The sequence below is a fragment of the Dermacentor variabilis genome, chromosome 3 (genome assembly GCF_050947875.1).
Source record: "Dermacentor variabilis isolate Ectoservices chromosome 3, ASM5094787v1, whole genome shotgun sequence".
Taxonomy (NCBI): domain Eukaryota; kingdom Metazoa; phylum Arthropoda; class Arachnida; order Ixodida; family Ixodidae; genus Dermacentor; species Dermacentor variabilis.
The window spans coordinates 188,485,636-188,510,990 of NC_134570.1; the positions used below are offsets into that span (position 1 = coordinate 188,485,636).

At 46.1% G+C, this 25,355-nt stretch overlaps 1 protein-coding gene across 1 annotated transcript in view; it reads right to left on the reverse strand.

Moving 5' to 3' along the window:
* Nucleotides 1-22,971, reverse strand: part of LOC142574953 (membrane metallo-endopeptidase-like 1) — a 146,644-nt gene extending 123,673 nt beyond the window's left edge. The window contains exon 1 of the mRNA XM_075683936.1: nt 22,747-22,971. Within this exon, the coding sequence (XP_075540051.1) occupies nt 22,747-22,971 (225 nt within the window). The remainder of the gene's footprint in view (nt 1-22,746) is intronic.
* Between the last annotated feature and the right edge of the window lie 2,384 nt (nt 22,972-25,355).

Here is a 25,355-nt window from a genome sequence, read left to right on the forward strand (position 1 = left end):
CTATGATTGCGTTGTGAGCAGTTACGAACGTGGGTGAGATAGTAATGATACTGAGAGCCCTTTCGTTCCCATTTGATGTCGCCTAGTGCCACGCTTGTTAAAAAAATTTCGCATCTGGTAAAGCGCATTTTATTAACAGGAATAGATTACTAGTAAAGCTTACACTTACATGATCGCGGGGTATGGTGTGTGCAGTCATGATGATAAACCATACAAGAACGCTTTTGTGGCAATACAAGCAGATTTGTCTGGGCACTCTGGAAGTACAGAAATCGGAAAATTGTTAACGCGATGCGCATTATTTTTCTAATTATGGCGCTTGGAGCTATCCAGCTTCTTACTCCGACCAAATTGCTGAAGTTGTCTAGTAGTTTGGGCTTCAGGGTATGTTGTGCTCGTGGTAGTGATGCCTTCGTTGTCATGTCGTCTTACCAACGCGATCACTTCAGAACCGCCATCCCATTGTCTTCGTGTATTCGTCGTCGTGGCACCCTCGTCATTCGTTTGCCGTCATTGGTGGTTGTGGCGATGGTGGTGGGTTGCAGCAACAGGCGGGTTTAGCATGGTGATCAAGGCCGGCAACTGCTCCACCCGAGCGTCTCTCACAAATATCACTGCGGTGTTTCACCAAATGTCAGAGAAGGATCAGGCTCTGTTATCACACCGCTGCCGCTATCCACATTGTCCCCCCTCCCCCTAACCTTCTAACTTTTAATCTCTTTGCTTCAAAACAACACGGATTCCGGCTAGGCCTTTCTTGCGAAACTCCATTACCTTTTTAAATGCGTTAGGATTTCTACGCTTAGCCAACAAGAAAACCGTCCGCCCGTCCATCCGTCCTTCACGTAAGACAATCGCTTTCAAGATACAGCCCGCAGCAGCGAGATACTTCACCTTCGTGCTGTTTGTGGGGTTCAACGCGAAAGAAGCGGTGAGAACAAAGTTTTCATGGAGCTCTCAACACCCATGCCTCTCTCTTAACTCTCACAGATCACTCTAAGAACAGTTTACACCCTTTGGAGTGCCCCTTCTGCCACACAACGATAATCGTCATCTGCCTAGATGCGTTTCCTTTCTTTAACGCTGCGAGCCCGGTACTTTCCAGTAACGAACGGCACGCGCAAATCCTTAGGAAACGCAATCCTTAGGAAACAAACTGGGATACATAGCGCAAGAATGACACAAGGACGAAGCAGGCTCCCTGCCTAGGAAGACCCAATGCGTCGGTGCAAAATCGTGCAGCCAGATTCACCTTTTCGGACTAGTCATAGCATACAAGTGTCGCTCAATTAAGATCAAAAGCTAATTTTCCCAATCTAGATTGGCGCCGCAGAGCATTCAGACATTGCCTTTATCATAAACTCTATCATACCCTCTCTCCCGACAACACCTTTATGAAACCAGCATACTGTCGTTCAAGACGTATCAGGCACCATAAAGCTGTTTATCCACCACATTCTCGGACACCTGCTCATCTTCATTCCTTCTTCACTGAGACAGTCATTGACTGGCATGACCTTCCGGTCAGTGTCATTGTTCACGCTTATTCTGCGCGTATCGAGTCTCCCGTTGAACCACTTGGCTCATTGCGTCATCTGCTTGCAGCATCTGTAGCATTCTCTTTACGATGGTTCCATCAACATCTTAATGTGCTTATAAGGTAGAACCTTGTTTGCTTACCGTGTTTCATACCTGAGATTGGTTACTGCCACATTTCATACACATTACCTTTAGTTAGTTAGCCAAATTGGGTTTATTATCGCGAAAGCGACTAAGGCTATGACGCGCCAGACACGGGTTAAGAGGAAGCTTTAGCTCGAGTGCTCCTATCTAAATACATGTAAAAGGAGAAATCGTTTTTATGAGATAACCACTGCACCAATTTGACGAGATTTGTTGCATATAAAGAGAAAGTTAAATTCTAGTGACTGTTGGTATCGGAATTTCGAGTTAGGCTTGTAATTTTTTCTTAAAACATTGGCAAAAATCGACCTTTTCAAAAAAAGAAACTATCAAGTTTACAAATTCATACTCTGCATCAAAACTGATAATCCGTTCTGTGAATCTGCACCCTATTAGAATTCAAAGCGGACAAATTGATATCATTACACTTGAATTAAAAAATTTAATCATAGGGAATACAACTTTTAACTTTTCCAAAACCGTTGTAACCAACGTAAAAAATTCACGTAAGATGTAAAATGACATATTTAATTTGTCCGCTTTGAATGATCTAATGGGTGCCGTTTACAGAACCGCGATATCAGTTCTTGATGCAGAGCTATGAATTTGTAAACTTCGTGCTTCTATTTTTTTCAAACGGTCAAATATTTGAAAATCGTTTTAAGAACATTCAAGCCCTAAATCGAAATTCCGCTTCCAACAGTCACTAGAATTTAACTTTCTCTTTCATATGCAACAAATTTCATCAAAATCGGTCCAGCGGTTATCTCATAAAAACGTTTTTGCGTTTTACATGTATTTGAACAGGCCGCGTCGGAATTGGGCCCGAGCTAAAGCTTCCTCTTAATAAGATTTCGTTAGTAAAGGCAGCATACACTGGAGTAATGAAAGCTGACTTAAAATATATGTTCCGTATAAAAAAAAAACTGATCACGTTAGTCAGAGGTACCAAAGCAATTGCTCCTAACATCAACATCGCGTCAAGTGAAGTGTTCGAGATGGGGACACGTGTTATGTTATGAACATGTTATAGATAGGATACAAGCTGTTCGCCAGGCACTGCTCTATAACCTGTCCTTGGAGAGCGGAAGACGCGTTACCATCAAGAACGTTTCATCGAAGCAATTCTTTGTCGACTTCTATATAAACTCTTCTATCCACCACGGGTTTAGTTTCTTCCGATGTTGTCCAGTAGATTGGGCTATAGCTCTTTAAGCTGCCGTTGTTATGTAATTAGTAAAAGTATCATTAATCTCATCGACCCCTAGATCGGCTGAAAAATGTTCAAGTTTGGCAGCTTCTGTGAAAAGCAGCCAGTCTGCCAGTTGGATTTTCCAACGACGCGGCCTGCAGGTGATGATGGGTAAAGTTGATGACAGTTTCATTATAGCGAGTAAGTGGTCAGTGCTGTATGGATTGCCCAAGAATTCTCAATTAACATCAATGAAAAGAGAAGGTGTACGAAAGGCTAAATCAAGACAGCTAAAGTTACGTGATGTAGGTGAAAAATAAGTAGGTGCTCTTTAGTTTATAAGACAGATGTTATTAGATGGAATAAAATCTTCTATGAGTTGTCCTCTTTGGTCAGTTTTCCCACTTCCCCAGAGAGTACAATGGGCGTTAAAATCCCCCGCAAGTGTAGACGGGTCCGGTACCTGTTCAATCAGCTTTTAACGTTCTTTCGCATTTACACTTGTGTGGAGCGGTAGGTACGAAGAACAAGCTCTTATAGATTTAAAATAGAGAATAGTGACGGCAACCGCTCCGAAAAGAGTATTCCATGCCATCTCACCTTCTCGGTGGGAGTGCCGTCTTTCACGACAACGGTAACTCCTCCCGAGAGTCGGCTGGTGTTTTCCCAGTCTTTTCCTTCTTTCTTCGTCATTCGTTTACTCTTTCTTCGTCAATCTATCGTAATGTTGCTGACGTCATTGAATCGCGAAAGTGCCAACCGTGACAACCCATTGTTGTCATTGTGGCGTCATCACACAATCGTCGTCACGTTTTCGTTGTGATACCGTCGCCGTCTTGTCATCGTGGTAGCTCATCGCCGCAATTCCAGCCTTGTCATCCGGTTGTCGTCGCGCTATTGTAGTCTCGCTTTCATGGCCAAGTCTTCCCGATACAGTATTCTCATGCCATCGCCGCTATACGCTTGTCGTCATCCCATTGTCCTCATGCCGCCTTCTTCACGTGGTCCTTGTCACACCATCCTCATAATTTCAGAATCGTCATCTAATTGCCGTCTTGCCGTTGTCATAATGCCACCTTCGTTGTTTGATCGACGTCGTCCGTCATATCATCGTCATATGGTCACCGTCTTTCCTTTATTTTCACTGCCGACCTTGGTAGGCAAGTGTCCAAGCGAAGGGGGCCTATTCCAGAGACAATGTGCGTCGCAGGTGGCCGAATCAACGGACATCTCAAAAAGGACCCTTACACATTCTAAATTATTGTGTCTACAGCAATACGGTGGGAATACGGCGGGTCGCTACATTGCTTAAACGCTAAGCGCAGTACCGTAGACAATCATCGTGTTACATTTCTAATGACAGTGAAAAAACAATGCTAACGACAGGTCACTCGCAAATAAACACTGCCAGGAAGGATCACACTTTTCTGCGGTAGTAAACACTATCTCGCGTTACGAAAAAAGTATCGGAAGAAAATTGGCAATATCACCCAAACGCGAAGCATTGAATGCGGCAGAAAAGCTCAGCATTGCACGTTGTTTTAACAATACACGCAAGCGACATGGCGCGATGTAGCACTGGTAAAAACTGCTACTGCGGCAGCCACAGCATCGCCCTGTCAGGTACCAGGCGCATAAAAATGCAGACGCGATTAGGAACGCCGGCAGCAGCGTTAAAGGCGTCATGCTTCGGCGATGCAATATATGAAACCGGTGGAAATGCGTCGAAGTTTGTCAGCGCCTGATGAAAGGATTGGATCGATTTAGCTTGATGTCTACTATCTGTTCCATGGGGCGAGTGTATGCGCCGCGGTGTGGTATGAACACAGCTGCTCAACAGGAACGCTGTGTGCGCTCACAACGCTCATGACAGCAGCGGAAGCCATAAATATTCTCGTGGCAGGGCCGACTGAGGGGAGCGTGACCGTGACTCTCCGTGGCTTTATTGCTTTTGCTCCAAACATTTTGCATCCCTCCTGACAACCCACTTGGAGACCGCGCACGCGCCGTTGATACCGCGACAGCATGGCGGCGACGCCGCCAGTGCCGACGGACTGTTACATGGACCTCGAGTGTCCGTGTAAATGTTACAGCAATAAAAAATAGCCACACTTTCTTCCGAAAGGCGAAGCATGAACAAATTATGAGACAGCTAGGCGAACTAAGTACAGCAGTTTTATCGGCTGTACAAACTGCCGTACATATTCGCTTAATAACTAAATTAACAAGCATGGTCTCACGCACGCACAGGCACACATGAACACATCTCTCTCGATGACGAGGTACACTCGCTGTCAGGGCGCAGGATTGACGAATAGCTGCAGACACTGCGCGCGAATAGCCCTTCATGTTGCCTCTCGCTCCAACGTGAAGCAGACGCGCGAGAACACAGCGCACGCGAAATAACCAGACATCTCGGGTGGCCTAACATTTGCGCCCATCGCCGATTACTTCAGAGATAAGGCAGATAATGCGCGCGCGGCCGCACTCAGCCACACGTCACTCCCCACGCCACAAGCCGCCGTCACCGCTGCAGCTTGCGCAGCAACGATCTTTACCGGGAAGCGTACGCGGGGAGCGCTACACGCTTCGCAGTGACATTAGGAGCTCCTTATCATCAACTAGGTGTTTCGGATGCTTGTTTTGTGCTTGTCATTTATGGAGACGAATGCTGTTATCTGTGTTGTGCGCGGGATTCCAAAGAATGTACGCACTTTTCGCTTCAATTTGCTGAGTGCTTGAAGCCTCCTTCACCTCTGCCGCAGGTATGCCCGGTATTGCACTACCCCCAGGATCGGCACACATGTTTACCCGTGGACGCGGGCACACTAAAAGGCCGATCAACGAAAACAACTTCACTTTAAAACAAAGTGGTGAGCTGCAGCGAGGTGGACACTGAGCAAATCAGCGAATACTTATACAGCTTACAGCGCAAAGGGGACCTGGAACAGAGAAACGCGGAAACCATCGCTCCCCGTGTAATTCTGTGTCAATAATTCGCCCTCGAAGTGTGGACTAGGTTTATGAGGTTTCTCACGACTTCTACACCCCTTTCCGCTTTGCAAGCTTTATCACTGGTAATATGGTGGTTCTACAAATATCGTGTAGAGCTTCCATACTAGGCATATTGCAGTATGCAATATTAAAAGTGCGAAACAATGAAAGACCTCACACCTAAAAGTGATGTAATTTTATTGGCGCGGCTCTGCACAACCTCCCGGATTAGCCACGAAAGAGGTTTGAAGCGTACCCGATACAGAAAAGCGGTGGGGAAGTCGCTAAGGAAGACGTTGCCTTTAATTAAAAAAACTTAAATGAAATTGTCCGGTGGCAAGATTCGAACAGAGGACCCGTGGCACAAGAGCTGGTTTTTACTTAGTTAGCTTACACTTACTTCAATTCATACTGCCAATTAAGCTACGAATATTTCACTTCGTGCAATATTCTAACAGATTGCTATCGTATTCTTTGTCCCGCCTTTGTGGCCAAAATTTTATATATTTTTTTTCTGACGTAGCGGACAACGCTTATACAATGAGCTTCGCGTGTAAGATCCGCTCATGACAGTATTGAAACAGTCGTTTTTTTATGTCCATCACTTCGCTCGTGTGGTAAGCAAAAAGTGAAATGAAGGGATTAACCTGTAATGACTGGATTAGCCAGGAGGAACGGAATGGTGCAGGTTCCAATCACGATCCATGCTGCGTCAGACATGTGAACTCCCAAGAAACTGGTGGCAACCGCCGGTTTCGTGGCCAGCAGGAATCCTGAGGGCAGGCTAGCAGCGACCACGGCAGCGACCATCGCAGTCTGAGACGTCACAAACGAAAGTGCTGAAAGTGACGCAGAGAGCGCCATCAAGCAGAAAGCATAAGCGATCCATTGTCGAACGTGAATCAGGCATAACAGGCGCGCCAGTACCAGCCGCCCAAGTATAGAACCAATCGCATCGTACATAATTAGAGACTCGGCTCCAGACCGGGAAAGCCCCTTGTCAATGGCATAGGAAACCAGGGTCGCTCTGAAGGCAAAATTAGTATAGTCGACTAGAACGTAGGTTAAAGTAAGTGTGTAAAAGGTTCGCATCTTCATTAGATTTATAAATTTCTCCTGTGAGACCGGTGCAGATTTGATGAAACCCGTTGGCGAATTCAGCGTTTCGGCGATAGTCTGGTGTAACGCGGCTTGAGCTGGAGTAACGTTAGCGGACAGTACTTGGCTTGCTAGCGTTGACTGTTGCCTTAAGTATTCATTACGTTCCGGAACGGGTCCACTAGAGCTAAGGGCGTCCACGTTGAAATCTTCATTTGGTTGTACCCTTCGAACGCCTAACTGCATTCCTGCAGTTGTAGGGTAATCCGTGTGCAAGCCCGCATCGCATGACTGGTAGCTGCTCTGAAGGCCTTGGAAGTTTTGAGGTTCCGAATATTTTATGCGCATTTCTCCGTCAAGAAGCCGGCTGGTGATGGTGATCTTCCGCGACTTGGGTGATAACAACCTGCGGAAACAGTCACAGCCCGCTGCCTGGGGTGTCCTAAGGAACAATGTCAAGGGTGTGATGTTCATGACCACAACACCCACTAGTATTAGGGCTCTTCTTAGGCCGTATTGGTCAACTAGGAGAGCCAGTGGTACGGGACCTAGAAGTCCTCCGGCTGACCAGCCGGCATATTTGAGACTGTTGGTGGTTCCGTAGTGCCCGTGGAAGTGCGTCGCGGTACAGGCGGAGAAGCTGATGATCACGATACCAATTCCGGCTCCTGAAAAGAGCAAAGCTTATCTGAGAATTCACAGTTACTTTGCAGGTATTCTTGCGTTACTGCAAAGTGTTAAGAGCAGGCAGCATAGTACGGTTTACGTGAAAATGAACTCCAGTATATCAACAAATAATTTTTCGGCTGTTTCTTTACGCAAAAAAAAAAGAAAGGACAGGAAACGTTCTGTTAGAACCCATCCCACGTTGACTGTCGACGGTAATGATATTAGCATGCGAGGAATGTAGCAACACACGCGATTGCTGGCTGAAAACATATCTATTTAGAATCTGTAGTGGTAGTTCTCAAGGTTTTGTGGCTTCAAATATAAGGGCACACAGGGCCCTTTTTTATTGGCCCATGTTGCTGTGGAATTCGCTTGCCAAGGTCGGCCATGAGCATGAAGGTACGCGGACGACTGCTTGCCGACAACACAACGACAAGGAAACAATGACGAAGGAGCAAGAATGTCGACAGAACGACGAAGGCGGTATGACGACGACGGCATGAGGACAATGGGGTGGCGATCATGATATTGCGAAGACTGTATGTTGACGAAGCTGTGATGACGACGGCATTACGGCATACGTTTGACGACGACTGTGAGGCGATGGTGACGAAAATTGAATGACGAAACTCCATTGATTACTATAGAACGACCACAAGGGCATCACGATGATGTTCTGACAACGAACGCTAGAGGAGTGTGCGTCTGCGAGGGCGTGACGTAAATCAAATGACGAAACTGGAGTGACAACGGTAGAACCACTTCGGCATTACGGCGATGGTATGACGATCATTGCGTGACGACTGTACGAAGATGATGGAGCGACGACGGTGGCATGACGTGAGTCGTATAGCAAAACTGGAATGACGACAATGCAAAGACCGCAACGGCTCCACAACGTATTCCTGTCTTCTTCTAGTCTGTGTGTGTGTGTGTCACTTTGCGCTACAAACGAAGAAATGTTACCTTACCAACTCGCCTAACGTTCTATCCTTTTGGCACCGAAACCGCAAGCGCCTACTTAGTGGCCCAGGCTATTAGAAAACATGGTTTAATGGGTCGGCATGAAAGGCGCAGCGACGAGGGCATGACCAGAAGGGATTTAATTTAGGCATTCACGGCAGCAGATACACCAGTTTCTAGAGGCGTGTTGAACAGCCCAATATTCGTTGCTCGGCTATTACCCGCTGTTATAACTGAAAGATGAGGCATAGGGCAACTATGCGCGCTGTCAATTATTCGTGTTCGCTTTGATGACGCAAAAAGTAATGTATGGACGTTAACGTAAAATCGGAGGATCACAGAACTATAAAAAGATTTGGTTAATGGTAAAACATTGTGCACCGGTTCTGCAAAGTCAAACAGTGCGTATTTTACTTGTGAAAGAAGAAATAAAATTTAATTTGCATACCATGCGTAGCGCCCAGCGAGATGGTTGCCCAGATGATGTTAGGTGCGAACCCGGACAATACCAATCCAAGCCAGGCCAGCACGCTGCCCACCAAGGCGATGACGTGAACAGGCACCCATTTCTGAACCTGGTAAATGATAGGGGCTGCAAAGAGGAACACACTGTACCATAAAACACTGCGCTTAGGTGCGAAAAGCTCGAGCAGTAGCACTTTCGAAATAATTTACAGAAAGTGTTGCATTAAAGCAGCAAAACCGGTTACCACTGCAGCGCAGTTACCACAGGATTAATAGGAGTTAGGCTCTGATGCCTATTCTTGATTAAATTGACATTGTTGTACTAACATATTCTAACAATGCATGTTACCGGCGCTGACACATGGGGTAGAAACTTGGAGATTAATAAAGCAAGCTTCATTTAATATTATGCGGCCCAAAACCAAAAAGGAAAAGAAAACACTAACGCTTTACAACAAAGGAAATTACGCAGCCATCAATGACGAGCGTTCTCCCTTTCTGACTGGTTTCTTGCTTGATTTGTTTCTCAACGCATTGTTGAAACTAAATGGTGTCTTTTTCTTTAAACACAAGTTGCGCGACATAATCGAAGTCCAACTTCCTACCATAACCATCACAGAACGATCTCATTTCCCGTGGTTTAGCAAAACTTTAAAACGACTTCAGAACAAAAAGAAACGTCAATTCCGGCACGCAAAACTGATGGCGCAACACGTGCTTGGGAAGCTTATCGCAACACCGATAAACTCTTTCTTTCGCTCACTGCTGATGCTCAACAATCATTTCGTGCTTCAACTTTAGCTAATATGATACGAACCAACCCAAAGTTCTGGAATTATATCAAATCTACCCCCTCTAAATCTTATCATTGCGTTACGAGCAAGTTCGTCAAACTCCTGCGCAGGACGTTGCGCGTGTACTTATTGCTGCTTTCTGTTAAATTATTGTTATTGCCCGCGAATAATCCACTGATGCCAGAAATTGCGGTCGACGCTCCTGGCATTTATAAAATAATCGATTCCCTAAAAGTGACATCATCTGCCGGGGTTTATGGCATAAACTCGAAGGAAGGGAAAGAGATAAGTAGAAGGCAGGGAGGTTAACCAGAAGAACGTCCGGTTGGCTACCCTACACAGGGGGAATGTGAAAGGGGGAAAACAAAGATAACAGGGAGAGAGAGGAGGGAAGGAAAGAAGGAAATTGCGGTGAGTTCGCTGACGTGTGTCGTCTTACAGAAATTGCATTAATAGTCACAGATGGTCGCACAAGCCCGTCGTCCTTAAGAAGCACAAAAGCGCCTTCACCGCTTTATGGGCCGACGGGCGATGGGGGCGGTATTCCTGCAGCACCTGCACAGAAAGCGGCCGATTGTCCAGTTTTTGAAAAGCTTTGGGAAGTTCTTGTCTCTCTGGGGTGTATCGTGGACAGTGGCACAGCAGGTGGTCGATGTTTTCTTCGGTGCCACAGACCTCGCATGCTGCACTGTCAGTCCCTCCAATTAATGTAGAGTATGCCTTTGTGAAGGCAACTCCTAACCAAAGGCGACAGAGAAGCGTAGCTTCATGTCGAGGAAGTCCGAGTGGAGGTCGGAGTTGCAGGCAGGGGTTCAGTCGATGCAGTCGTGTAAGTCGTAAGTTTGGCGAGTTCCGCTCGGTCAGTGTGAGACTCCGTGCCAGGTGTCGAAGCTGCCTTGCGACGTCTGTCCTCGAAAGCGGAATTGAAACGCTGTGCTCTTCTTGATGTGCTCTGCGAGCAGCGTTATCGGAGGAATCATTGCCACTGATTCCACAATGACCAGGTACCCATTGAAAGACGACGTCGTGACCCTTTTGTTGGACGTGATGGTAAAGTTTCGCGATTTCGTATGTCAATTGTTCATGGCATCCGTGTGGGAGAACTGACTGCGTGCACTGTAATGCCGGTTTTGAATCACACAACACAGCCTATTTTCTAGGTCTTTCAGAATCAATTCCAGTGCTCGACGCAGGGCCGTTAGTGCTTCCACCGTTGAGGTTGTGACATGCGCTGTCTTGAACCGCAGTGTCTTTCCTCGCATTGGTATAACCACGGCACCACCAGAACTGCACGACGTAGTCGATCCATCGGTATAGATGTGCACGTGGTTGCTGTACTTTTCATGCAAAAGAAGTAAGCTCAGCTGTTTTAGAGCAGGGGCTGGTAGATCTGTCTTCTTCTGTAGTCTAGGAATCATTATATGTACTTGTGGACGGCTCAAACACCACGGAGAAAACGCTCGCTTGGCCGCATGTGCTTACCCTGAAGTAAACGACGCACGATGTGCACTGACAATACTGCTAAATGTTGAGCAGGCCCTTGCAGCAGTGAGGCTCGTCAAGTGGTGGGAAGGGGTCCTAGCATAATGCCTGAGATGCATACGCTTTGTCTCAACCGTAATGTGCATCGTGTTTCGGTAATCATGCGCAAGGGCAATGGTTTCAGCCATTAATTTACTGCGTGGTAAGCCAAGACATATCTTAAGGGCTTGGGCTTGAATACTCTGAATCGTACGCAGGTTAGTCTTGCAGGTGTTGGATATCGCAGGCAGGCTGTATCGCAGGAATCCAACGAACAACACCATGTACAGCTGTAACATAGCGTGTATAGATACTTCCCAACTTTTTTCCTGCAAGTAACCTGAACAGGTGACAGATAGCAGTCAGCCGCTTTTTCACGTAATTCACGTGCGGAGTCCAAGATAGGTCTCTGTCAATTACGACTCTCAAGAACCTGTGACTTCTGCTGTATGGTATAAGTTGCCCGCTAATAGAAACACCGTAAGCAGACATTCGCTTCCTCGTGAATGCCACCACTGCGCACTTCCCGCATGAAATTTCAAGTCCTTGTTTACGAAGGTAGCAAGATGTCATTGTGGCTGCCTTCTGAAGCCGAGCGCGAAGCTGAAGTCGTGTCACACCTGATGCCCAAATGCAGATGTCGTCCGCATAGGTGGAAAGTCGTACGGTGCTTGGCAGGTTGTCAACTGATTCACAGAGGGTGAGATTGAAAAGAGTCGGGCTAAGCCCCCCACCTTGAGGGACTCCTCGGCTACCGTAATGCTCGGATGTCCGGCCATTTTCTGTGTGCACGTAGAATGGTCTCCTCTGTAAGTAGTTGCACACCCACATATATATATTACCACCAAGTGCGACGGCTTCTAACGTGCTAAGGATGGCTTCATGGGTGACATTATCATAAGCCCCTTTAAGGTCTAGAAACAGAGCAGCAGATAGTCGCTTACAGGCCTTTTGGTGTTGCACAAATTTTATCAAGTCAACAACGTTGTCTGTTGACGAACGGCCACCTCTTTAACTGGCCATAGCATCTGGGTAGATTTCATAGTACTCTAAGTACCATTCCAGACGTGTTAAAATTATTCTTTCCATTGTTTTTTTGACACAGCTGGCAACTGCGATCGGACGGTATGAGGAAATGTCCAAAGGCGACTTGCCAGCTTTGAGAAGTGGAATGAGGCGAGTTGACTTCCATTCTTGCGGAACCGTACCCGTCTGCCACGAGTCGTTGTACAGGAGCAAGAGTGCCTTCCGAGCTTGGTCTCCTAGGTTACACAGGGCACGGTATGTAATGCCGTCAGGTCCTGGCGCTGAAGAACGCCTGAACAAAGCCAGCGCAGCTTCTAGTTCTTCCATAGAAAAAGGGCATTCCATGCGGGGATCGCGTGAAAACAGTGGGTAGTCGAGCGTTCCCGTACCCGTTCCATCGGAATTTGCTTCACCAGCAATCTTTTTGCAGAAAGATTCAACGCCGTCAAAATCTCTACAATGCAGAGATTTGTAGTGCCAAAGATTTAAACGGTTGGCGCTGACCGTAGGTTGTCCGAAGGCCACGAACAGTCCTCCATATAAGTGACAAAGGTTTTCGCAGATCCAGGGACTCGCAAAAAGATACCCATTGCCGCGAAGCCAGCTTGTTCATGTGACGCTGTATTTTCTTTTGTGTTCGTCTAGCCAATCTCAAATCATAATTGGACTTCGTGCGTCTATATCTTCGCTCCGCACGACGGCAAATTGCTCGAAGTTTCGCTAGTTCGATGTCGAAGTTCTGTGCGGGAAGAACTCTTTGAAAGCAAATGCGTGGTTGTTGTAGGGCATCCTTTATCGCGCCCTGTAGGTTATAGGAGGTGCCGTCACGACAACAGTCTTCCATTATTATGTTGTATTTAGGCCAATCGGTGGAATGGACGGTTCTGGAGCACTGGGAGCTAGTCAAGCCTTCGATCTTCAAATAGATTGGGATGTGGTCGCTACCCTGCGTTTCTAAATCCGAAAACCAGTGCACTCTTCTCGAAAGCGAACGTGAAAAGAAAGTAAAGTCCAACAGCTACTATAAGCTGATCCACGCAGATAAGTAGGGCTTCCATCATTTGACAGACAAAATTCGCGTTCAAAGGCAAAGGACACCAATGTTCTTCCTCTAGAGTTCACTTTGGAGCTTCCCCATAGGTAATGGTGGGCGTTAAAGTCACCAGTGAGCACCTACGGCTGTGAAGTCGATGTCAAAATTCCCCGTAAGCGCTCACAATCTAGACGGCTTGTTGGAGATAAATAGGCTCCAAGAATTGTGAACGTGACCTTTTTCTTCTTCACTGTTAAGCAAGCGTATTGATTTGCTTAGTCAGGAGGCACTGGGTGATGTACATAATTCAAGTCATGGCGTATAAACACAACCTTGCTGCACTCTCCGTGGGTAGAGGACATAAAGCACTCATACCCTGACAGTCTGATGGGAGCTGACAGGTTGGGCTCGCAAATCACGCTAATGGGGAATTGGTGCGTAAAGACATACTGTCTAAAGTCGGACATGCGTGACTTAAGCTCTCTGGCGTTCCACTGAACGACAGATGCATTCTTGACCTCCTCTTGAAACGACGGCAATTCTCGGGCCGTGGTTTTACCCTAGAGCCGCAAGCACCGGAGTCGAGGCAGTGCACAGTGCACCGGAGCTGCAGTGCGCTCTGTGCCGACGGGGTTTTCATGCTGCTCAGTAGAATGCGCATGGCGCGCATAAGTGACTTCACTATGACTTTGCGATCCTCAGTCGTTATCGCATCTGCGGTTCGTGAGGTCAGTGAGGGCGGCGCAATTTGATGTGACCCCGATGCAGGTTGAGCTCGTGGAAGTGTAGGCAACTCTTCAGAAGGTGCGAGTCTTGCCCCTTTCTTCGTTTTCGCAGTGTCTGTCGTTGATACGATAGCCGCTTTTCCGGAAGATGGTGTATATCTTTCAGTAGATGTAACTCTTCGTGATACTCTTCGGTGGCGATGTCGTTGTCGCCTGAGAGTAGCGGCAGCCTCTCTGTGTGTTGAATGGTCCCGTACCATGCGTTTGAGTACTGCTCGCTCGTTCCTCACCCGCGGGCAATCATTGGATGAGGCCTCATGAGTGCCATGGCAGTTAGGGCACTTTAACACAGTTGCGCGGCAGGCATCTGCAGAATGAGATTCAGCGCACCGTGGGCACACGAGGTTATTCCTACAGACACCTTTTACATGTCCCATCTTGCAACATTTGTAGCATTGCAGGGGCTTCGGTACGTATGGGCAGACTGGATGGCGGACGTGGCCAACTTTGACGTGTGAGGGAAGGCTGCCTCCCTCAAACCACAGCTTCAGGCAACGTGTGTTGCCAAGTCTTGTGATGTGCGTGATAAGAGTGCCTTCTGTAGTTGGCTTTATTAATATCGGTGAGTCGTCGGTTGGTATGGAAATATCGACATGATAAATGACGCCGACAGTGTCATTGCAGCCTGTAGGTATCATGGATCGCACTTGTAATTTGTCGATCTCCGTTACGTGTCGCAGGCTTTGCAGTGCACTACGGTGTAAAACATCTATTGCAAGGACATTCTTCCGTGCGTTTATTCACACGTCCTTCATCTCTTTTTGCGCGATTCACTCAAGAAACGCAGAAAGGACTTGCCTGTTTAGGAGTCGCAGATTGGACACTGGGTCCACAGGCATGAAGAGCATAGTGTACGGCCAGCGCTGTGGTGTTGTCTTCACGGTGGAGTCACTTGGCGACGATGACCTCCGTAGCAGCCTTCTTTTTGTGGTTCGGCTCATGACAAGTATAAATCGTCGTCTGACGAGTCGACGCTGTCCGAGTACAACTCGGTTGCCTCGCTGTCCGTGTCACTTGACGCATTTCCACGTTTCGTGGATGCGGCCCCATGGGATATATGGCTTGGATCCAGGAAGGTCTTCGAGGGTTTCTTCATCCAATGCCGCAACAAGGGAGCGGCAGCTCCCAGAGTTTGGAAAGAAACAAAGCGAGACAAAGGTATAAGCGTTCTATAATAAAAACACTTTGTCGTCGTCCAAATTACGTCGGCATAAACTCGAAAATATTAAACACATTTTTTCGACTTTGGCATAAACCCGAAAATAATAAAAAATTACTAAGCATGTTACAAGCACAATTTTATTGTACATAGTTCTGCAGTACCTTTCCTCTGCCGTGGTTCCATTGGATTGGAAAGTTGGCAAGGTAATCACAGTTCCGAAAGAAGGTAACCCATCATCCCCTAAAGGTTACCGTCCAATATCCCAGACAAGTGTTTGTTCCAAACTAACGAAACACGTTATTTATTCTAAAATTGTAAATTTTCTCCTTTCAGTAAACTTTTGGCACGCTAACCAGCATGGTTTCTAAAAAGGTCTCTCGTTCGACACCCAGCTTGCAGTCTTTGTTAACGATATCAGTTCTAGTCTTGACACTAACACTCCCGTAGATGCGTTATTCCTTGACTTCGAGAAGGCTTTCGAAAAAGTACCTAACAGCCGATTATTTCATATGCTTTCGATACTAAATCTTAACCCGCACGCATTTGATTGGATGCGTACCTTTCTAACTAACCTACAGTTTGTCTATGGTAACGGTCACTCTTCTGCAATTTCTCCCGTAGATTCTGGCGTTCCACAGGGAACAGTACTTGGCCCCCTGCTTTTCCTTGTATATATTAACGACCTAACAACTAACATTTCATCCAAAATATGCTTACTTTCTGATGATTGCATGCTCTATCGGCAAATTAATAATAATTGCGATGGGCTAGCCCTTAAAGCTGATGTTTTTTTCATCAAAACTTGATGCAAGATATGGTTAATGAGCTTGAATACTAGCAACTGACCTCTTTTACCTTTCCACCGCAGGCGTTCCTACCCCGTCCGTGAATATCTAGTGAATGGTTCCATTATTTCATTAATTAGCACTTACAAATACCCTGGTACCAGCTTACGCTACGATATCTCTTGGTTCGCTCACATTAACAATATAACTAATGATGCCAACCGCATGGTAATCTACCTGCACCGTAACCTCTGACTTGTTCCCGCCTCAGTCAAACATGCAGCATATTGTACTTGCATTAAACCTACAGTTGAATACGCTTGTTCTATATATAGGACCCTTAACAAGCGAACCATATTAACATGTTGGAAAGAATTCAAAATCACACAGGGCGGTTTGTTTTCTCTGATTATTCCTTCACTTCCAGTGCTACATAACTTAAGGCACAGGCTAACCAACCTAACCTTGAACTTCACCGAAAGGTTGCCCATCTGTCGCCATTCCAGAAGTTCGTCCATGCTTCTCCCCGGACCTCCAACATTTCGCCAGCTTACTGCCGTTCCAACCGCACCAACCACAACGAGGCCGTGTATCCTCCTCCACTTCGAAACACCACTCACCTATCGTCATTGTTTTGTTAGTACTTCAAGAGAATGGAATGGCCTTCCCGCTTCAAATGTTCTTGATGAGAACCCTCTTCATTTTAAACGCGTCGTCGAAGAACTAACTTATGAATATACACCCATTCATCATGTAAAACCTCTTCGGGGGCCTTAGTGGTGTCAAAAATAAATAAATAAATAAATAAATAAATAAATAAATAAATAAATAAGCTTTAGAACATGTTAAGGACCGCGCAAGGAGCGAGGGAACAAAGAACGATAGGAGTAACGACATGAGACATGAAGCGAGCAGTGTGGATTCTATCATAGATTCAAACTAACTAACCCGCCAACGTGTCTTAACTAAATTGACAATCACGGTGCCACGAGCGCACAGGTGAACATGAACACATCTCCCTCGATGAGCGCGGAAACTCGCTGTCAAAATGCTGGTGTGAGGAACCGCGGCAGCAGCGAGGGAATGGACCCCCGTGCATCTCTCGCTTCGACGCGAGAGATGCCCGAGGTTCCCTTCCCCTTCTCCCTCGCCGGAACCCCTGCCTCGTACCCGACAGGAGAAGGCACGCTTACGGCCCGCGTTCCTCGCTCGCGCAAGCGAGATTCAACCACGTTCGTCGGCACACCCTAGCAAACTTTTACTGGCGCATACAGCATACGGCGCAAGGGGAAGGTTCTGCTGCTACTTTATACGGAACCTCACGGCAATGCCGACTGCATAAATGCGCCTGGAGCGCTCATATAATTGCTACCGCAATAAAAAAATACTGGCTTTTCGGTAATCGAGAGTAGATACAAGCATGAAATGGCGACCGCGAAGCAGGTTGGTTGGAGATGATACTAGCCACAATCTTAAAATGGGTGTAGTGCATGTTCGTAACGGCACACTCCAGCGCATCGCACCGCCCCACGCAATACTGCCGCAATAGTTTCCTGTCAAAGACAGAACTTCACTGCAAGTATTATCTTGGTCAAAGGCCATTAAAGTGTATAGTTCCCTGTATCTGCCTTTTAATGTCGCTATTGGAAATGACATATAAAACGTCAGCATAATAGATGTCAATGGTAAAAAAAAACAGCGTAGAACACGGACAAACGTAGGAAACGCAGGACGGGCGCTGACTGCCAGCGGTTGTACGCCTTCAGACCCTTTCAAGATACTAGAAGTTACAGCGTGAGTAACGTGAACAAACATTGGTAAGAACTTGGAAGCAATATTTTTTAAAACTTGTTTGGGAAGTAATTGGCGCGTGTAAGGCGGTCCTGAGTGGTTTCCGGATGATCCCGTTTTGTACTCGCAACTTGCACGGACGTTCTCGTTTGAGTTCCCGGATGTTCTCCTTTGAGTACCCGGGTAACGGCTTTGGCTTTTGGCTCAATGTCACTTGAAGGTCGCCGACAACGGGAGGCAACAGCATTTCATTCCTAATACCAAGTTCCCTCCGGGATAAAACCAGCGCCCTCTGCGTGCCACTGCGTGTTGCTACTGTGGAAACATGCGCTACGGGCGTCATAGCGCGCAAGGAGTCGCGCAATGTGAGTTGTGCACCACGTAGCGTCGACATGTGTACACTTAGCGCTGTTGCATATTATTGCACCAGGTGGTACATCGTGCAGAAGTTGCATCGTATAGTGCCGCTTGTCACACGATGTGAGTTGCGCACCGTGTAACGTGTACGCGTGCAATTTTCTAATTGTTGTTCTGCTGTAGAGCGGGTAAGAACAACAGACGTAGTAGGTGCAAGCGATGGAAGGGTTTATTTAAGATAGCGTGACTGCTTTTATTCTGTACAAATCAGCAAGTGCACGCGTACTTCGTGGTGCGATAGACTGACTTGCATTGACGCGATACGGCAAGTTGCGTTGTATTCCATCAGGTGCCACGACATATAGCACTTGCATCGTATCGTGTCATGTGTCAAGGGATGTGACACTCGCGTAGCGTACTATCGGTACCTGTATTGACAATTCTGTACACGTTAAGGCGCCGACTCGCAAAGTACGAACTGAACTGAAGACGCAAATCGTAGAGCTACACCCGCGGGTGCAACCAGGCACCGTTCGGCTCAGTAGGCCAGCGTGTAGAGAGCAGCACAAGCTCCAAGTCGCCGTCTACACCAGGCGGACAGTTCGGTTGGTCGTCTTGAAAACGACGCAGACTTCGCCTCGAAGAACCATTACCGTGCTCTCGAAAATTCGGTCCGGCACCTTCGTCGAGAAGACCTTCAAGTGCGTGCTGCCGAAAATCAGGCACCACAGCTTCTTCGCGAAGAACTTCACGTGCATGCACCCGGAAATGAGGCTCGACAGGTCCTTCTCGAACAACCTCACGTGCGTGCAGTAAAAGACGAGGCACGCCAGCTTCGCCGCGAAGAACCTCATGTGCTTGCAGCATAAGATGAGGCCCGGGAGCTTCGCCGTTTCGTAAGCAGTTTACGACGGTCTCCTCCAGCTTACGCTTTGACTATGCTACGGGTGCCGCGCAGGCCTGTGACTTTATTTATTCTCTACAACTTGAGCACAAATATGCTAGATATGACTCTTAGTAGCAGAAGGTACAATACTAGCAATATATACAAAAAAATCGCCCTACCTGCAATAATGGTTTTAGAAGGCCTTGTGAAAGGTACCATCAACAGATATCTTCTATTTTGTCGGGATTTCTATTTCACCTGAAAAGTACTGCTACATGCACAAGATGCGTTATGCTTGTCGTTTTCGAGCGACGTGAAACGGAAGAGAACAAAGTTAACATAAATTCTGAGATACTAAAAAACACCTTTTCCATCTCTAGCCAAATCCTATGCATCATTTTCACGCAATCATTATCATTAGGACTACTCCCATTTTAACTGGAAAGTTGGCAAACTAGTTCCCGTATTTAAAGTGGTAGGAAGGGTTCGTCGCAAAATTACCGCCCTGTCTGACTAACCTGCATTTGTTGCAAGTTGCTCGAACGTATAATTGCATATAATATTTGTAACCACCTAGAATCTATCAACTTCTTTATTAATCAGCATTGGTTCAGAAAATCATTTCTGTATGGCACACAGCTATTTGAATTCACATCCGACATGCATTTTAACATGGATGCTAATCTTCAAGCTGATTGTATCTTTCTGGACTACTTTAAGGCATGCGATCGCGTTGCTCACTCTCGGCTCATTTCAAAAGTACCTCCTCTTGGATTTGACTCACAAACGCTATCTGGACTTGGAAATTTTTCGTCATTTTGCAGGCAGTTAACAGTAGTAAATCCGTCTTCTTTTTTTGATGTCAATTCTGGAGTAGCACGAGGTAGTGCTTTGGGCTTTCTGCTTTCTCTAATTTACATTAATAACCTACCCTGTAACATTTACTCCTTTATGCGACTATATGCGGCGATTGAAATAAATATAGAGCTATTAAAAGGCCTGATGACTACATGTGCCTTCGAAACGAACTTAGCCTGATCCCTTCTGGCGTTGTAATTGGAAAATGACCCTCAACTCGCCAAAGTGCAAAGCAGTCTCATTTTCTCGTAAACAATCAAATTCAAACATTTCCTACTTCACAAACAACTGTCCAGTGGCTCGGGCGCGGTCATACAAGTACTTGAGTCTAAATATCACGTATAATTTTTCATGAAAAACACATATAATTAGCATTAGCGCTAGGGCATCACAAACACTAGGTTATTTATGTCGAGACCTACTTCACTTACCTGCTAGCACAGGCAAATGAGCTTGAGTAACCTTCGTCCGTCCGCACCTTGAATTCGCCTCATCAGTGTTGTCACCTCATTAAGATGACCTACTTTCAATGTTATAATCAGTACAAAACACAGCCGCCTGATTTAGTCCCTCCAACAACGACCGGCACTCTAGCGTCACTCTGATTAAAACAGACTTATCCCGTCAAGCCTTACGTATCCGCAGAAGAATCGGACTGCTATGTCTGAAACACACATACATTCTCGCCGCAACACAACACAAATTGCTCATTGCAACCAACTAGGTACTTCTAGGCGACTTCATGATCTCCTAAGGCTCAAGCGAATATTTGGTAGAACCAAAGCTTTCAATTTTAAGCCATTGCGCTCTGGAATGATCTTCCTGACAGCCTTTTTTCCATCACTAACCGTGAAACATTCCGCGAGAATTAGTACACTCACTTCTTGTAAAGTTGTGTGTTAAGTATTCTTTAGAATTTTTTCAGTCATTAAGAAATTCATTCGTTCCTGTTTATGCTTTATGTAGTTTTGTTGTACTTCCTCCACCATCACTCAATGTTCCTATTGGTACCTGTGGTGTAGTTATAAATAAATACGTGGGAAAATGAAAGAAAATGAAAGAAATTCCGGATACACAGAGAATATTACAGATGACTTCATTTTCTGACGGTCGTTTTCATGGAGGAAAGAAATAAACTAGCGGGGAGCATGACGTCACTCCGCCAGGCTTCGGTAGCTAACTCACTGTGAAGCCGTAATCTTGGTTTTTCTTTCCTTTGAAAAAGGTGGCCCGGCATTTGGCCGTGCGCTTAGAGTACTCCGCCCAGTGTTTTTCGTTCGCGGTAGGTTTTAATCGATACACACTTGTTTGGGGAGCTTTGTCAATCACTCTGTGCAAATTTTCTCCCCATATGCTTCATGCAACTCCGGCTATTCATTGCAACGTAGGAGGTTGTCGTCATAGTTGCCAAGTGCAAGAGCGCAATGCAGCGAGTTGTACTCGCACCCGTTATCTTTTCGCAAGGGCGTGCGCTGAGCGCGGCTTTTAGCGTGGCGGCGGAATGCACCAAAGCTTACCGTGACAGAACCACACGTTAGGCCGACTGTTTGTGGCTTCGATTTCATGGCATTACGTTCCCTCCTAGTTTTCTTCCTTTCCTCCATAGAGGTTGTTTAGCCAGCTTCAGGTAGTGGTTTTCACAAGACAAGTGTTTACCGCATGCCTACCCATACTTGAAGACATTTGAGTCCAAAAAGAAAAAAAAATAAATTGTGCGGTTTAACGTCGCGATACTGCATGGTGCATTATGAGGGATGCTGTAGTGGAGGTAGCCTGAATAATTTCGGCCAGCAGAGGTTGTTTAACGTTCACACGAAGGACGGTACACGAGCGTTTTGGAATTCCATTCCTGCGGGAATGCCACCGCGACAACCGGGAATCGGGCTCTCGAGCTCGCCGATGCGCTCAACCGCAATGGCGTTGGGGCTCAAGAACAGGGATGGGTTTGCCTGAGTTTCTATTCAACGTATCCGACTAAACAAAACGTTGCGTAGCATTGGTCCTCCTTAACCGCAGCGTGAGCCTCTAACCAAGCCTCTTTAGCCGTGCGAATTTAGGGCTTACGCTCAAAAATGACCTAAGACAGTGCACGCCACTGCTCTCTACTGAAGGAACAGAAACGCTAGGTTTCGGATTACATAAAAAAATGCATGCCAGAAAAGAAGAAAAAGAAACACGTGAAAGTTTCCTGTTTTCTTTTTGTAGTGTAAATGCAAGGGTTCACAGAATTCTCAGGAATCACAAGCCTGGATAGCGCACGTCCTAACAAGCAATCTGCGCACTAAACTTAATAGGCGCCAAAGGCAGCCTGGAGCACACCAGCTGCACAGCAACCGTTTAGGAGACCCCATGTAACGACTCCGAGGCTAGCTATAACCGCGAGTTTCGGTATGTTAAATGACACGTGAAGCAAGGTAGGTAAAGGCGGCGTTTCGGAAACACAGAGTGTCTCCGATGGCATATTCGAGCATCACGAAAAAACGAGCGCTTGCGTGGACTGGGGCTCGGTGTTAGATCTCGCGCCCGAAAATTGCCAATCGACACGTGTGCTGTCAAATATTCTGTTAGATCTGAACTGGAACGGAATCCTTTTTTTTTAAACTGAAAAGAAATCTGAATAATATTCGATAGAACTCCACGAGTACAACGAGTGTAGTGGACTCAAACTCGATATACAGACCCACCACTCGGGCGACAATCCACATTGCTGTCAGCGGCCACAGAGCGGCTTCGTAGTCCACGTCATACGCTTCCTTGAGGCGCACATAGAAGAGGGCCGAGTTTGCGAGCACCACAGTGGAGAGGAATGACGTCAGCAACACCACCACTCCGAGACCCCAGTAGCGGTCAATTTCTTCATGCTCCCGGTTCTGGGCGTCTCTATGCGGCTCGAGTAAAGGCGCCGACATGTGTCTGAAATTTGAGCGACATTGTCAACATGACGCATAAGATGGACACTGAGAGAAAATGCTGCTTCTCCCAGAGCAAACAGCCCCTCTGAAATTTTATTTCCTTTATGGTCATGTTCGCACTGGTCGATTGTATACAGGAGACAACTAGGGGAGTAAAAGGCACAAGCATCTAGATTCATCACATATACGAATATCCCTTTCGTTACTCTGCATTTGGGCAGGGGTACACGAATCAGTAAAATTTTGAGGGTGAGAGAGAGTGTAACGCTATCAAGTGGTGTACAACATAAGTGGCCAACATAACATACAACATATACATAACATATAACGCACAACATAAGTGGCCTCTCGGGGGGTATCAAGTGCGCATCACCTGATATCCCCCCGAGACTGCTTCTCGGGGACTGCTTTTCGACGTCATTGAGGATTCGACAAACACCAGTCGCAAAGCATCGCATATTGCATATTATACATAACCACATAACGCAGTTTCTTGAAAAACATCATATTTTAACAAAGTATCAACATGGATTTCGATTGGTTATTCTACGTGTACCCAGCAAGCAGAAACTCTACATGACTTTGCACTTTCAGTTAATAACGGAAAACAAACCGATGTAATTTTTATGGACTTTAAAAAAGCTTTTGATAAAGTCTCTCATAAGAAGTTATTGCACAAATTAGGGACAATATTAAATAACCAGCAACTTTTAAACTGGAATGCTGCATACATTAACAATCGAAAACAGTTTGTTGTCTTTAATGGAGAAACTTCGAAAATTCTTGGTGTGGACTCAGGCGTTTCCCAGGGGTCTGTGCTTGGGCCCTTTCTTTTTCTTTTGTTTATTAAGAATATTGTCTGCAACATTCCTGTCAAAATACGATTGTATGCCGATGACTGCGTGATTTACACTGAAGTGAACAGTACAGCTGACCAAATTCTTTTAAATGATACACTCAACAAAATTGTTCAGTGGTGTGATATGTGGCAAATGTGTCTAAAGTATGAAAAAACAGTGTTCATGAGAGTTACTCACAAAAAAAGACCATTAACCTTTGTCTATTCTATCAACAACAGTGTCCTTCACGAAGTACCTCATTACAAATACCTGGGTCTCTGGACAACAAGTAACTTAGACTGGACTAAACATATTGATTATGGCGTAAGAAATGGAAACTGTAAGTTGTTCTTTTTACGAAGAGCTTTAAAATTTACTACTCCTGATGTCCGCATGACCGCATATAAAGCGCTGATTTTGCAGCCATAATCTGGGAGCCCTTCACTAGGACCAATATTAACAAGATTGAAAGCGTACAGAAAAAGGCTGTGCGATTCATATATAACAGCTTTGGACGTTCTTCTGTTTCTTCCCTTTTAACCAGAGCCCAGTTGCCACAAATAACCCAAAGAAACCGGTCATCTAGGCTAAAATTAATGTATCAGATTGTAAAGGGGCACTATAAATTAGGCACTTCAGACGTAATAACCTTTTCATCCTGGTATGCCACTAGACAAAGACACCAATTAACAATTGCTCCGTTTCGCACACGTAACAACTCATTTAAATACTCTTTCTTTCCACGGACAATAACTGAATGGAACCAGCTTACTATCACCCAAGTTCAGCAGCCTTCACATACCTTGTTTACATCGTGTCTAACTTAGTACTTACCCTATGCCTTCTATTTTAGTTTATATTATTTTATTTACTCTTATGTATCTATGTATTTGTCGGTTGTTTTTTTTGTGATCTTTTCAACATTTGTACCCTCCTGCCAAAATCCCTAAAGTGGGATTGCAGTATCAATAAATAAAATAAATAAATAAATATTAAGCGAAGAGTGCGCTCGACCACTCCGCCAGAGCCCTTACCGAGCTTCGACGCGAGAACGTGAAGCTATTAGGCGACAAGTCGACGAAATGCTGCACGACGACGTCATCCAGCCGTCGAAAAGCTCGTGGGCATTCCCTGTAGTCTTGGTGAAGAAAAAGGACGGAACCCTACGTTTCTGCGTTGATTACCGTCGACTGAACAAGATCACAAAGAAGGAGGCATACCCCCCTCAGATAGACGACGCATTTGATCGGCTCTGCAACGCTAAATAGTTCTCGTCAGTGGGCCTCAAACCTGGCTACTGGCAAATAGAAGTAGATGAGAGAGATGGCGAAAAGACCTCCTTCATCACCTCAGACGGCCTCTGTGAGTTCAAGGCTACGCCATTTGTGGTTTGCATGGCGCCTGCAGCGTTCCCGCGCGTGATGGACACGGTTTTAGCAGGATTGAAGTGGCAGACCTGTCTTGTTTACTCAGATGACGTCGTCGTCTTCGCCGGAAAATTCGACGATCACCTTAGGCGGCTTGAGACAGTACTAGAGGCCA